Source organism: Cyprinus carpio, chromosome B17, assembly GCF_018340385.1.
Source record: "Cyprinus carpio isolate SPL01 chromosome B17, ASM1834038v1, whole genome shotgun sequence".
Classification (NCBI taxonomy): Eukaryota; Metazoa; Chordata; class Actinopteri; order Cypriniformes; family Cyprinidae; genus Cyprinus; species Cyprinus carpio.
Window position 1 is genome coordinate 22,271,082 of NC_056613.1, and position 15,009 is coordinate 22,286,090.

The 15,009-nt window shown below is 36.3% G+C and overlaps 1 protein-coding gene across 4 annotated transcripts in view; it reads right to left on the minus strand.

The window, feature by feature from the left end:
• Window positions 1-15,009, minus strand: part of tiam2a (TIAM Rac1 associated GEF 2a) — a 79,826-nt gene that overhangs the window by 25,823 nt on the left and 38,994 nt on the right. For 3 of the 4 annotated variants that reach the window (XM_042742839.1, XM_042742837.1, XM_042742838.1), the window contains exons 4-14: window positions 12,667-13,147; window positions 12,366-12,535; window positions 10,977-11,201; window positions 8,119-8,304; window positions 7,247-7,393; window positions 3,120-3,164; window positions 1,819-1,986; window positions 1,015-1,119; window positions 817-895; window positions 643-732; window positions 249-464 (exon numbers count right to left, since the gene is read on the minus strand). In XM_042742839.1, the coding sequence (XP_042598773.1) occupies window positions 249-464; window positions 643-732; window positions 817-895; window positions 1,015-1,119; window positions 1,819-1,986; window positions 3,120-3,164; window positions 7,247-7,393; window positions 8,119-8,304; window positions 10,977-11,201; window positions 12,366-12,535; window positions 12,667-13,147 (1,912 nt within the window). The remainder of the gene's footprint in view (window positions 1-248; window positions 465-642; window positions 733-816; window positions 896-1,014; window positions 1,120-1,818; window positions 1,987-3,119; window positions 3,165-7,246; window positions 7,394-8,118; window positions 8,305-10,976; window positions 11,202-12,365; window positions 12,536-12,666; window positions 13,148-15,009) is intronic. The other variant, XM_042742840.1, reaches the window with a different exon arrangement.

The following is a 15,009-nucleotide window of genomic DNA, read 5'->3' on the forward strand; positions in this document are numbered from 1 at the left end:
TGCTGGAAAATAAATTGTTTTGGAGCTGTAAGTCCATGTAGTTAACCTTAGGCCCGGGTACACTTCATTTCACATATTACACTCTGTATAATGCACAGTTGAGAGAGTACGTATGCAGTTAGTGAAGATAGAGAATGCACTACCTAGTTGATCTTTGACACAAAACTTGAGCTGCACACAGGCATCAAACATTTTTCTGGAATAACATGCACCTCATAATCACTCATGTGTAACTATGTGTCTTGTACCTGTTGAGGACTTGGCTCTTTGGTGGTTTTGGAGGTTAACCCTGTGCAGAGACTGTGTGTTTGCAGTAGTATCTCTATTGTGCTGAATGGAGGGTGGATGACGTTTCACAGTCAGTTGCAGACTCTGATCATTGAATAAAGTCTGTATCAGAGCCAGGTCCAGAGAAGACACTTCACAACCATTTATAACCATGATCTCATCACCGGGCCTCAGACCTATCAGTTATATAAAACAACAGGAGTGAAGGAAACAAAGGTTATAACACCCTTCCAAAGGCAGTATGTGAAAAAATAAAAAAAATCTTTTGGTCATTGTTCAAATATCAAAAAGGTGTTTCCAGCATATCCAAATAAATGCAACCTATTAAAGCAATAAGTGCACAAGCAAAAGTACCTTTGCTGAAAGCAAGCCCCTCAGGGAGAACTTCTGTGACAGCGATACGGCTGTTTTTCAGGTTGTCTACATAGCCTGTAACAGCAAAGCCTTGAGGACAAGAAAAAAATCATAATGCATCATAAACTGCCATCAGTACCCACTTAAATTTCCCCTTTGCAATGACTTGCTTACCAAAGTCTCCAGTTAGACTAGGTCTAGACATGTGCAGAGTGTAGACATTCAGCTGGCTGACCTCCAAATCGTCATATGACTAAGGTGAGAAAGAAGTGTAGATAAGTGAGCAATCATGCATTTAACAACTCTGCTTTTTATAAACTGGGCTGTGATCCAGCTGCTGCACATCAAGCTTTGCCATTATCAATATCTTACCAAGTCCTGCAGGAGCTCATCAGCTGATGGGGTTGATACCTCCATCCTGTCTCCTACACATCTTCTCAGCCTTAAGAAGTGTAGGCTAGGGTCCAGGCCCATGAGCTATAAGAAGAAAATCTATTTTAAGATGCAGCTCTTTCCACATACTATATATATATATATATATATTCTGTATAAAGCTACTTCTATTTACTGATAATAATAATAATAAATGTTTCTTGAGCACCAGCATTTGAGAATGATTTCTGAAGAATTTTGACACTGATGAAATATTAAAATTAAAATTGAAAAGAGCCATTTTAAATTGTAATAATATTTCATTACATTTACTATTTTTAAGTTTTTTTTTTTTATCAAATAAACTCTGTGAAATTAATTTTTGTGAGAAAAGCCATAACACAGCTGTTATGAAGAGGGCATGATGTCATCTATTAATGAATTTCCCTAGATGCAGTCTATTATTTATATTTAGTCATTTAACAGACACTTTTATCCAAAGCGACTTACAAATGAGGACAATAGAAGCAATCAAAACCAACAAAGGAGCAATAATATTAAAATAATTATATTATAATGACACCCATAGCCTCAGGTAATCTCAGCAGTGAAGTATGCTAACACATACAAACATTATGATGTGTCTGCGTCTGTGTTGATTTAGACATAACAGGCACAAGTGTAAAGTAATTAGAAACAATGCAGGAGTTGACAAATTAAAATGGGTGTGTTGGTAAATCAAGACAATTAACCTGAACACTATGCCAAAACACAGAGGTGGATTTTTGAATTCACTGATCTTACCCTGCAGGTCTCAGCCAGGACATCAGTGACGGTGTGATGAGGTTTCAGAAGGACAGTGACAGTCTGGTAATTCGGCATATAGATGCACGTTGTGTTTTCTTGGCTGCAATCCCATTGGCTGCCTTCAGGTGGCAGGATTGAGTAAACATTAGCCATACTACCTAAACTCTGTGAAAGAAAACCAGAGAAGAAACAAACAAAAAAAAAAAACTTTATTCCCCGGTTCTTTACTTACCCAATTATAACACTTTATTACATCTCCTTATTTATTATTGGTGTGATTTAATAGCAGATTTTATAAATCCTAAAACACAATTCGCTGATCTAGATAATTTATAGCAGTTTATAGACAAGTATACCAAATTCAAAGACTGACTATGTAAAACTGAAACATTTGACATTGACTTTAGTGGCATCATTCTATGCTTGTTTGAGGATGTGTCACTCAGAACTCTTTCAGTGGAGATTAAGTCTTTGGTGTCGGAAACAAACACGCCTATCCACCTTCACACACACCAGAGGAAACATGTCACGTCTCAGTTCCAAAGGTACAGACCGTCCACACATTTCACTCAGTGAAGTAATGGCCTTTTTAGCAAGGGAAACAGAGTTACCTAAGACAAGTTGTATAACCCTATGTTTGTCCAGCGAGTGGTGTGAATGAACCCTGACCAGCAGTAGAATGAGTCTGCATTTATTTACCACCACATAACGGTCAACTTTCCAGCAGAGCAGCCAAGGGCAACCGCCCAGTACACGCTCCTCAGTGTGTGTGGCTCTCAGCACCAGAGCCTCAACTTCAGACTTTCCTCTCCAAAGTGGGAAAAATCATTTATGGAATCTAACCTCTACCCAGAATGCTAAAGATGGAATGCTGTCTAGAATAACCGCTATCCTTTAACATGGTCTCTTAGCAACATCGGTGTTGGTTTCCATGTACATATAGTGAGGAACCAGTGTTTCAGAGATGTACAAGCCATCACAAACTGTACACGTGGCTCAATCCACAGTCTTGCTTAAAATTAACTAGTTCTATCTAAATCAGGCAAATATTCATGGCAAGGGGCTTCTGAACTAGCATCATCACCACCAATCAAAATGTGAGCATTTATCAGTCACAATAAATTATTTTTATACATGCACGATGAATAAAAGACATCACTAATATATTCTGTACATGTAAAATGTGTAGGTCTATTAATATCCATGTTTTACAAATGTATTTTGCAACATATAACCAAGCCAGCCTAAGCTTTTTCCAGAGGCAGGACTCTGTATTTTGTAAAAACACAGCAACGTACCTCAAAACTACAAGGAGGAATAGTATTTAGATGCCCTTCACCGTCCTGAAACAAGAAGGAAAAAACAAATCACTGCAGTCTCATAAAACTCTTAGTCATATTTTGTCAGACATTTTGTAACCAGAGCCATGGTTACAAACACTGCAGCAGACAAACTATCATTTTGTTTCTAAATAAAACTTCACCCAAGCAAATTTCCTGTAGTGAATCTATTTTGATTTTAAACAAAAGCTTCGAGACTTCACTGGAGGAAGAGAGCACTATGCTGGTTAGCAGGATGAAAGGTCATGCTGAATGTTTAATGCAAGACTTTTAATCTCTAATTTATACTTTTATGGAGGCTTCTTCTGACAGATTGCTTGTGATGTTCCTCATCTTTAAGTCCTTTTTATAGCCATGCATGGTCAGCTATAGGGGTCTTATACATTTTTAGATTTTTCCCTGAGGCCCACTTAAAATGTTAATGTTTCCTCATCTTTTTCAATCCTCTCCTTGGGACTCAGAAACAGACTAGATTTATATATATATATTTTTTTTTTCTGATTTGCCTCAAAGTCTTCTTTGTAAACAACCTCTTAGCATACGAAATGAGAAACTTTTCTGAGGCCTTTTCGCATCAAGTGTAATGCAAATAAACAAAATGACGCACAGACAAATTGTCTATTCACACCAAGAGCAAAATTAATATTTGTCAAGCTGAAATAACAAACAAAACAAGTCAGTAAATAAAGATCAACTACTGTATATCTGTATAGTTGTAAAGAATTTGTATATAAGTTATATGTACATATATTTTTATGATCTCAAACTGTATGTGTGAACTAGAGTTCACATTGTTTAGAATTATTTTAATCTTGGATGGAGTAAATTAATGTAGTTCAATATGAATATGAGAACAGACAGAAGAGAATAGATGATAAACTGGTATAAACACAGGGTAAAAATCTAAAAAAAATTACTTATTTAATCATATTACACAATATGATTTAAATTTGTACAAATTTTTCTATTATTATTTTTTTCCCTATTTATTCCTATCATGACAAAGCTGAATATTCAGCAGCCATTACTCTTTAGTGTCACATGATCCTTCACATGAAGATTCATTCTAACATGCTGATTTGGTGCTCAAGAAGCATTTAATTATGATCAATGTTGAAAACAGGTGTGCTTCTGAATATTATTGTAGAAACAGAGATACATTTTTGTCCAGAATTCTTTGATTTCAGACAGAAATCTTTTGTAAGACTGTAAAAGGCTTTACTGTCACTTCTGATCAATTTAATGCATTCTTGCTAAATATAATTTCTTAGGTTTAAAAAAAAATCTTACTAACCACACTTTTAAACATAGTCTATAAATATATAGTGATCAAATTGCAAATGCCCCCCCCCCCCATTTCATCTTATTAAGAAACCCAATTTTAAAGTCTAAACAGGATTACTGTCAGAGATGAAGAACAAATGATTTGCTTCCAAGCAATACCAAACGTAGGCTTAAAGACTGAATGATGTTCTCAAACTCAGTGAGAGACAAAAAAAGACACTTTGGCTTGATGGCTACCGCAGTGTCTTTAGCAAAAGGTTGGCCTGTTTAATATTTCGCAACTAGCATAGGGTTCTTATACCAACCATCTGTGTGTCGCTGCGGGGTAGAGTACAGCAGGCTGCAATTTACCACATATGGCTTTTAATAATTCATAATACATTTCTCCCTCTGTCCGTCTCCACACCTCTGCCTTCTGTGGTGTGAAATGAAATTGGAGCTTGTTAGCCAATTACATGACACATGTCAGGGAGGGACAGGGACTTTTTTTTTTTTTTCCTTTCGCTCACTTAAGATACTAGTGGATTCACTTAGTGACAGAAATTAGCAATTTAACTTTTTACTAAGCACCAAAATTTTCTATGGAATTGATTTTCAGTGACTTTTTTGGGGGGAACATATAACAACATATTTGTTAATTTATGTCAAATACTTCAGTATACTATTATTTTTTTATTGGTCACCGCAGTGTCTTAACTCACAACTATTTAGGCCTATAGTGTAAAATTTTATGAAATATATTAAATATTGTAACAAAACTAATAAAACAATATTTATTATGGGGCCATTGGGGCTTCACATCTGGAGCATTTTTTTTTTTTTTTACTTTCAGTGGCATTTTTTGCACAGACGCGTAGTTAATTTCTGTCACTGGGTTCTTTATGCATAAGAATGTGCATTTATTAAGATGGCACAACTACAATTTGGGATCACTTTTTCATCACTTAAGAACAGGCTTATGAATTGTTATGCGGTCTACTTTCTACATAGACAGCTGACTTCTAAAACGGAAAACCTAACTGCATATGAACCTCATTTGGAGATACATTTTTAGTGGTGAAACTGATTTTCCCATATAATTAATGTCCAGAAAAAGCAAAAACCAAAAAAAGCATGTAAGTCATGCAAATCTTTCAGCACTTTCTTCTGGCACAGTAAGACTAGCAAGCTAAATTTTTAAGATGTTTCCCAGAAGCTACTGACCTCAGGGAAGGTCACCACCATGTACCAAGTGATTATCGGCAACAAAACTGGTAGTTTGGACAGGAAATTCTTTTCTTCTGAAAACATTTTAGTGGGGTAAATAAAATCTGTGCTTACAATGAATAATTTGATTAATCTGATTTCTAGAGTCTGCAACAATATTTATAATAATTACATGAAGTTAATGAAGGCATTTACAGAGGTGTATAAGAACATTTAGGGGTGCATTTTATCATATCATTTTGAAATATAGTCAATGTAGAGCCAGTTTGCTCATTGCAACACATTCTGCAATTGCTTTATATGAGAAGGTCATGTGCAATCTGCGAACCAAAATCAATATCTTGAAGTGGCAGCTTGCTAGTTTTTGGACCCACTTTATATTAAGTGTTTTTAACTACTATGTACTTATATTTAAATTATTAATTTGATCCAACGTACTTATTGTGCACATACATGTTTTACATTGTACATGAAATAACTGCATGTAATTACAGCTGCAATTAATTTCTGTAAATACATCTGTAATAACACTATTGGCCCTACCCTTTCCTATGAACCAACACTTACCGACATGGGATCATTTTGGAATATAGCAGGATTGTTTGCAGGATGGCAGGGGGTCGAACTCACTGAAAAAAATGTTTCATTGATCCAATTTAAAAAATTTAGGGTAATGATTCACATCCATATTTTTTAACTTGAGCCAATGAAAAATAAATAACTTGCCTTTAGGGGAATCGTGAATCATTACCCTAATTTGTTTTTAATTGGATCAATGAAACATTTTTTCAGTGTAAGAAGCATTTATATTTCTATAAGGAGCCATGATATGCTAGCTTTGGTCTAGATAACTAGTGTCCCTTACCTGAGGAAGAACACTGTAAGAACAGCAGCTCAAATCAATGAAATCCTTTAAATAAAAAGACAAAATGAAGGATCTACATTTTTTATACAGACTAAGATGGTTTACTAGGTGGTAAAGAAGTGTTACAGACTCACAAAACAAGCATTAGTGACTTACTTAGCTGCCACTTTTTATTCCAAACAACACACAGTACTCTAATTGTAGAGACAGTCCCCCAGCAATAACTTGGAGTTAAATGCCTTGCTCAAGGGCACGGTCATGACAGAAAATCTATCAAAATCTCCGGCTCATGGGTCAACCCTCGCTAGATTTAAACAAACAGCCCAGCGCACTTTCTTAACTGCTAATTTACCACTATTATTAGCACAGTGCATTAAGATCTCAACAGGGAGGAAACATCATAATCGTTGTCAGTGTCTCAAGGCTTTACACTTGGTAACCAGATATGAAACTCCACATCTGAAAATAGCTCTCTTATTATCTTGGTGCATTTCTGAGAAAGGAGGAGGAGATGGGAGAACGAACAACATTTTTAATCCCGCCAGCTCTGTAATTACTACCTTTTATCAAAGTCTGTTATTTGCACCTGTGGGAGGAATTTCCCACCAGCATGACGCATGATTTTCAAAACATAAAAGGTAGAAAAATTGATATGCAAATGCCCTTTCCAAGCACTTGTGTTAGAGCACACAGTCACGACTGTTTAAATCAGACAGAGTGGGTGTAGTACCTGTGAGACTGAAGGCTTTTTTTCATGACCTCGCTTGGTAAGAGTATCCAGGCCCTTGAGGGAGGAAAAGAGCCCTTTCTTACTGCGACCTCGGTGGGACAGAGACAGAGAACGCTTTCGCATTGTGGCTTCATCTCTGGAGCAGATCTGTACGACAGCAAAGAGACTGGCTGTAATGGCAACTAGGTAAGTATTCTATTTTTGGAAATAAATGTTCCAAATTAAGTGTAACAGCTTCCTCTCATAGTAATTTCAGGTTTCAAAAGTTAAAAAATCAAATTCATTTTCAGTAAAGAAATTATATTTGACAGTAAACCTGTCAGAATCATTTCAACTTCATTTAAAAAAAGGAGTATAATTGCTGAATTCCCTGTCAACAACTAGACTACCCACAGCCCTGATGCATCAGTCAGAGAGAGGGAGAGCTGTTGTTGCCATAGAAATTGTGAATTGTGCCAAAAGAGCTCAGCAGAAACCAGCCGCTTCCATGAAGCATTGCGCATGACAGTCAAGTTAGTCTCCCACACTCTCAACCGATTATATGTTAACATTTTGCAATAAAATAACAAATACATTATATTTGAATTTTATTTTAATATAATATCTATTATTTAATTGTTTTAAATTATACTGTTGTTTTGATTCAATCACAGAATTTGAATACTGCATGGGATGAGTTCACTGCTACATAGTTTTCGGCTTCAAATTATATTCAAATAGTTTTTTTTTTTTTTTTTTACTCCAAAAAGTGTGTTCAGTTTTGATTCAACTTGTTAAATCTTTGAGATCCTAATGGAGAAAATTAATGAGACATATTTCTGGAACCACTCAAAAAGCGGGCCGTTACTGTTGTGTTGTTCAAGGCTACTAACCAGTGCATGGAAGGAGGACACGGAGAAGATTCCCAGACGGGCTAGTGCAGCTTTGGTCGGGCGGCTGGCCGTGGCTAGCAGGCTCTTGGGGTTGGGTAACTCGCCACCTTGCAGACTGGCCAGGTAGCAGCGCATGCGGAAAAGGTCCATGTTGAAGCGCTCAAGATTCTGTTCCCACTGTTGGATCTGTCCGCAAATGAAAAAAAGTGTTACTGAGGAAAGGCATCTCATCCACTAGGTGACAAACTACTGCTTCATGCAATTATCACTCGCAGTTTTGGAAAGATAACTTTGGAAATTGAACAGGTTACAGATTACAAGTTACCCTATTTAAAATGTAAAAAGTAGTGTAACTATTTCAATTACTTTAACTGATTATATTTAATTAAAACATTTTCTTACATTTCTTTCTAAACATTCATTAAACACATTCTAAACTGTTTTTCAAATCATTGCACAGAGATTGTTCCAGATTCTCTGAATCTTTGGATGATATTATGCACTGTAGATGATGATAACTTCAAACTCTTTGCAATTTTTCTCTGAGAAACTACTTTCTGATATTGCTCCACTATTTTGAAAATGTGAAATCAAATCTTTGCAAGACTATGACAGGAAATACTGGCATCTAACAATGCTTTGGGGGAAAAAAACTGTTAATTAAAAAAAAAAAAAAAAACACCATACATAATCCAAAAACAGTTATCAAATAAATATTTGTCCTATTCTGTGTACTAAATTCCTGAAATATTGGTGTCTCGTATTTTAAAGCAATTTGGGGAAGAAATCAGTCAAATCTGTATGTCTGAAAATACTTGAACGTAACCCCTCCTTTGTAATCGTTAACATTTTCATAAGTAACTGTAATTTAATTACACATTTGTTCTCAGTAACTGTAGCAGATTACAGTCACATTTATATGCTAATTAAATTTAACTAATAGCAACTAATTACTCCCCAACACTGATCATTTGTGATCTATGGTGGCAGAAACAGCATGAGTAAAGGATCTTTGTGGCTGTAATTGCTCTCAGATGTGAGAGGGCATAAAGGAAGTTTTTCTCCAATCTCCAATTGCCATTATTATATGTAATAAAAAAAACATAGGGGAAACCACTAAGCGATTTAGTGCTATGCTCTTTTGACAAAACAGATGAGGAAAGGGAAGAAAAAAATGCCAGGATTATTAGCCACAGCTCTATGAACATTATCAGTTTGCTGATGAAACTTTATAACACTAGTCTCATATAGATAAGCATCTGACTAAACATCATTTGTCTGGTCCACATTGCAGCCAAGAACTGCCCACTTAAACAGGAAGAGATTGTGTGACTTACATGTGACAAAATAGAATTTGTTTTGTTTTGTAGTAATGTAATGTACCATTTTAAGGCTGTGCTTAATAAAAGCCTATACACTAATAATGGGGTTTGTTTTCTTTTAATGGGGAAAGCTATTATTGTATATTCTTCAATTTTTATTTTTGAGAAATAAACAATACAATTATTTAATTTAGCGATAGATAATTGACAACAATGGATTAAAAAGAAATACTAGCATTGCACAGACTTTGCTTTTGTGCATTGTTTGTATGGTTTGGTTTGTGCTCCCAGTATCATTCATACCACTGCCACTGAGTTTAGAGACACTGTGTCATTAAAGTTTCTTGGTATTTGGTTTATTAAATTCTACCAACTCAACCTCACATCATTAAAACAAGTATAATGAGGCTGGACAGACACTGCACTGTTAGCTCATGGGAATCTTATGCTAGACCAGGAGAGTCTTTCAGAAGTGTGACACTGGATACCAACATACACACATTATTACAAAAAGAGAGGCATGTTCGTTGTTGTTTAGAGCCTATTAGGAACACACTGGCTTGTCTGAGACTCAGAAGCCTGTTTGAGAAATTTGTTCTAATGGTCTCCCATGAAATTTGATCCAGAATCAACCCGTGTTGGAAAAAAAACAAAAAACAGTTAAAAGTTCTCACACAGTCTGATCAGGGATCAGATTGAGATGTTAGTAATATATAAAAGCCTGGCTGAATTCCATTTTCATTTCTGAGATATATGTGTGTTTACGTCTGGATGGGCAGAATTTTTGATGTGTAGTCAAACGCATTTATCTTCGATTTGTTTCTCTGACCTTTTCCCTGATTCATATAAAAGACAAATGTTTAATAGTCTTAAAAAGCAATTATAATTCAGTTACAGGGAGAAAGGGTGAAGGGGGGTCAATGGAGACTTCAAACCGCCCAGCTGGCACTGATTTGTGGAGACAACACTTCAAAGTTACCCAGTTTCTCAGACAATTCTAACCTTTTCCCCTTTACCAAATCTCTCATCCAGCGCCTGGCACCCCTCTAACTCCCCCTTTTGACCTCTGCATCAGCTCCAGAGGTTCCCATGAAGCATTAACATGATTGTTATCAGGCAGTGGGAAAACTACTAATACCACTGGTCAAACAAAGCTATGTGGGTCATGCAACCTCTAAAGCGGTATGTGGTGGTAAGATTAACATGCTTTCTGTTAACATGACAAAGCCCTCAACGATTTATCCCAATGTTTCAGACAAGATGAAGAGCTTGGTACATTCTCAACCTTGTCACAAATACACATCTCACTACAAATCCTCAAACGTAATGATGTGGTTAAAGCACTAAACTTCAAATGTCTTTATCTCACACATAAGCACATATCATGTTAAAAGAATAAATCAATAAAATGGTCAGTCAAAACTAATATAAAAACAAATTGCTAATTAATTAAAAAAAGCATGACTGGTGACAAAAAAAGGACTTCATTGAGTATTTAGATGCACTTCCAACAAACTGGATTAAACTGTTGCTTACCTGGTTTTCAATAGCCTTTCTATTTTTGGGGTCACCAACGATGGACAACTGCAGCTCTGCCATTTTCCTCATCTTGCTGTCCATGTCGATCTTCTGGAGAAGACCATGAATCTGTCCACGTAACAAACGCAGTGTGTCCTCTTTCCCGTAGCGTTTTGCAAATAAAGATGCGCTAGCCGAATGAATGGCAGTTACCCAGTTCTCTAAGTCAGTCTGGTTGGAGGCCTAGAGTGGAAAATAACATATAAGGGAGAAAATGGGACCTTTTATACATAGAAGTTACTGTAAATATGGTCACTATAAAAAATATAAGGGTATTTGATTAGTAATGTATAAGTCTTGTACAGAATTTTGCATCACTTCATTATAAATAACGTTACTTTGCCTTACATTTTTCTAAATTCTGAAAATGTATGTATTTCCATGTTTAGATTACATTATGAAGCCTAGATTCATGTGATAATTCACATAGAAATTTAAATTCTGTCATCATTTACTTACCCTCAAGTGGTTCCAAACCTGCATGACTTTTTTTCTGCTAATCACAAAAGAAGATATTTTGAAGAATGTGGGTAACCAAGCAGTTGCGGCTCCCATAGACTTCTATAGTATAGAAGTCAATGGAGCAACCAGCAACTGTTTAGTTACCCACATACTTCAAAATATCTTCTTTTGTTTTCGGCAGAAGAAATTGGAACAACTTGAGAGTGAGTAAATGATGACAGAATTTTTTTATTTTTAGGTGAACAATCCATTTATGTTTATGCTTGATATCATAAGGTCGTTAATATCACCTTATATTGACAAGTAATGTGTGCAATGTTTTTTTAATTTCATACTAAATTCTATCACACTGCACTAATCAGCATTTGGAATCAACAGAGATTGTTTGGTTGACTAAGCCAGAAATTGTAGCAATTTTATTGGCTTTAGAACATAAAAATGTCAGTGCTTTACATTAAGAAAAAGGAAAGAAAAATCCATATCCATCCATAACTAATCAATCTTCATGCTTTCTGCACCAGGCAGTTTTACAACAGCAAGCAAGTGGCTGGTACTGATACAGAACAGTTGACAATACTGGAGCCTCATTTCACAGTTAGTAGCATTAATCAAACATAAACACACTTGAGCTGCAAACAACACACAAGTTAAACAATTTAAAGTATAAGTGTTTTATCATAAATTAAACTACACTTACATGACAGAAGCTTACACTGCAAACATAAACAAAGGCATGTCATTGGCTGACTGTGACCGGAAGACTGATTACAATTCAGTTGTGCTCTAGAGATGCTGCCAGTGAACTGTTTCTGCTCTGTACACATGCAGCTTCTGTGCGGCTCTGCTTATGCTTTCAGCGTGAAGTGGTTCAGGTTTTCAACTTACCTGAAAAAGGTAGACATCACCATAGGTGTTACTGAGGCAGAACACGTTCTCTTTCTTGGGATGCTCAGGAACTGCCTGGACTACACCATCCTCTGCTAACAAAGCATAGCATGGAGACTCTGGTTCTGAAGAGGCTTTTCCATAGGTCTCATAGAACAGCATTGTGCAGCCTACAAGAAAAAAAATATATATAATTTGTTCATCACTGATCACTTTAAGCAGTCATGGTGTGTCCTTACTGCACAAAGGTGAGTGACACAGTAAATCACAGTGGACGTTATAGCAATCATGGCATACTTACCCTTTAGAGTGACCCAGAATCGTTTCCATTTTCGACGGCCCACCAACTCTAATTTGCGGTCCTTGTGTACAGCAAGCAATGGCTTGAAGGAGAGCCATCCGGCCCGCCTAACTACACCCTTTTCTTTCTCAAACAGCAAGTCCAGCTGCTCTAGACACCCAAATACTTCTTGACTACTGCTCTCGGTTTCTTCTGAGGAGCTCTCGCGCCAATCTTCTCGTCCACCTTCTGCTGGAGGCCGCCCAGTCTTCAGCTCCCTCATGAAGTTCTTGTAGATGTTCTGCCGTAAAACATCCGTACCCAAATGAAGGGCACCGGCAGAGCCGCTGCGGGTATACAGTGACAGAGAGTGAGAGCGGGCTTGAGGCATGCCGTTTGGAACCGTCAGAAAGCTGGAGACCTGAGAAGGAGAACTGGTGTCGGCAGTGAGGCCATCCACACCACTATCAAAGCAATCGATGGGCTCATTATATCTTGGCTCCTACAACAACAGCAAAGGAGAAATATTGTAAGACTGAGGTTATATTTATGTTGAATATATGTGTTTACTTGTGACCATCAAAATATAATTTTTTAAAACCAGTATAATAAACTCATCCATTTTTGCAGTCTTGGTCATTTCATTCATACTATTATTATTTATATATATATATATTTTTTTTTTTAAATTTCAAAAGAAAATGCAAGCATTGCTCATTAATGCTAAAGTTTCCAATGTTTTGCTGCTATTCGTTTCTTGGTGTTCCATGTGGTTTTTAGCACTAAATTAAATATGCACCATTTGTGCTAGAGGCTATGGAGTTTTATATCTCAAGTCATAGCACAAATGTTATGCAATAAATGTGACCCTGGACAACACAATCAGTCATAAGGATCAATTTTTTGAAATTGTGATTTATACATCATCTGAAAGCTGAATAAATAAGATTTCCATTGATGTATGGTTTGTTAGGAGAGACAACTATTTGAAAATCTGGAATCAAAATATTGAGAAAATCGCATTTAAAGTTGTCCAAATGAAGTTCTTAGCAATGCATATTACTAATCAAAAATTAAGTTTGGATATATTAACGGTAGGAAATTTGCTAAATATCTTCATTGAACATGATTTTTGGCATAAAAGAAAAATCTATCATTTTGACCCATACAATGTATTGTTGGCTATTTCTACAAATATACCAGTGCTTCTTTTGACTGGTTTTGTGGTCTAGGGTCACAAATGGTATGCAACAAGGTTAGGGACAGAAACTTAATAACGCAAAAATAACGCCTTAGCAACAACCTCTAATAGGAAAACTAAACCATAAAATAACAAAATAACAAAACTCAGTCTTCGCTGGTGTATGACAGTAAGCACAAGTTTAATCGCCATAATGGTACACAAATTTATGGAAAATGAAAGCCATGGGCACACCTCTTTACCCCATTCACCATGGAATGCACAGTATGTTCTTTAAAGGAGTGTCATTAGAAAAATCTCATTAAGTGCATCAATTCCCTTCTGCTCGCAGCAAGGAGCGCACTTCAAAAGAAATCTGAGTATGAGGGTCCTTCTCGAGCATCTTTCTTCAAAGTCTACACATATCTAGCAGCTGACACTAATTACACAAGGGTTCAGATGTGCCAACAACACTCTGTAAAACTACAGCTGATGTCTGGCATTCAGTGGAGATTTGAATATAAATTTCAATATTTCTTAACAATAACTGCAAAAGTTGAACTAACAGGTTACATTGTCACATGATTATGCATATCCATTTTGAAGCCGTCCAGTGACTACCAGGGATCTAGCAGGTGGTCAGTGTATATCTCAATTCTACCAAAAGGTCATGGAGGCTGTCAAATTGTAAAAAATGACAGTGTTTCTTGGACTGGTACATAATAATACATTTTAGATGGTTTCCCAGTTATGACTATGATTAACCTGACAGCACAAAATTCTCATAAAATGTGATCTGATCTTCACTGAAGTCATAATAAATATGGTATAAACAGCACACACTGTCCAGAGCCAAATCTTTATTCAGCAAACATTCCAGGTCATTAATGGTAAAGTGTGTGACAAAATAAAACTCCCTATCTTTCATTCCCTATAATATATTTGCATCAGTTTAATACTGTATATGGAACGTCCTGTTGCAGCTCATGTCACCGTAATTAGCATAAAAGCGCACGATTTCCAGGAATTTTGTTCCAGAACTTTTTTCATATCAGTTTTAAGGAAAGCCATTCTCTAGGCTTTATATATTGAATATAATTATCATCATCACACTGGGGAGAAAATCCACAAAGCAGTTTTAATGAATGATTAGCAGGGTCTTTAGAAGTCCTGTTTCACCAGTA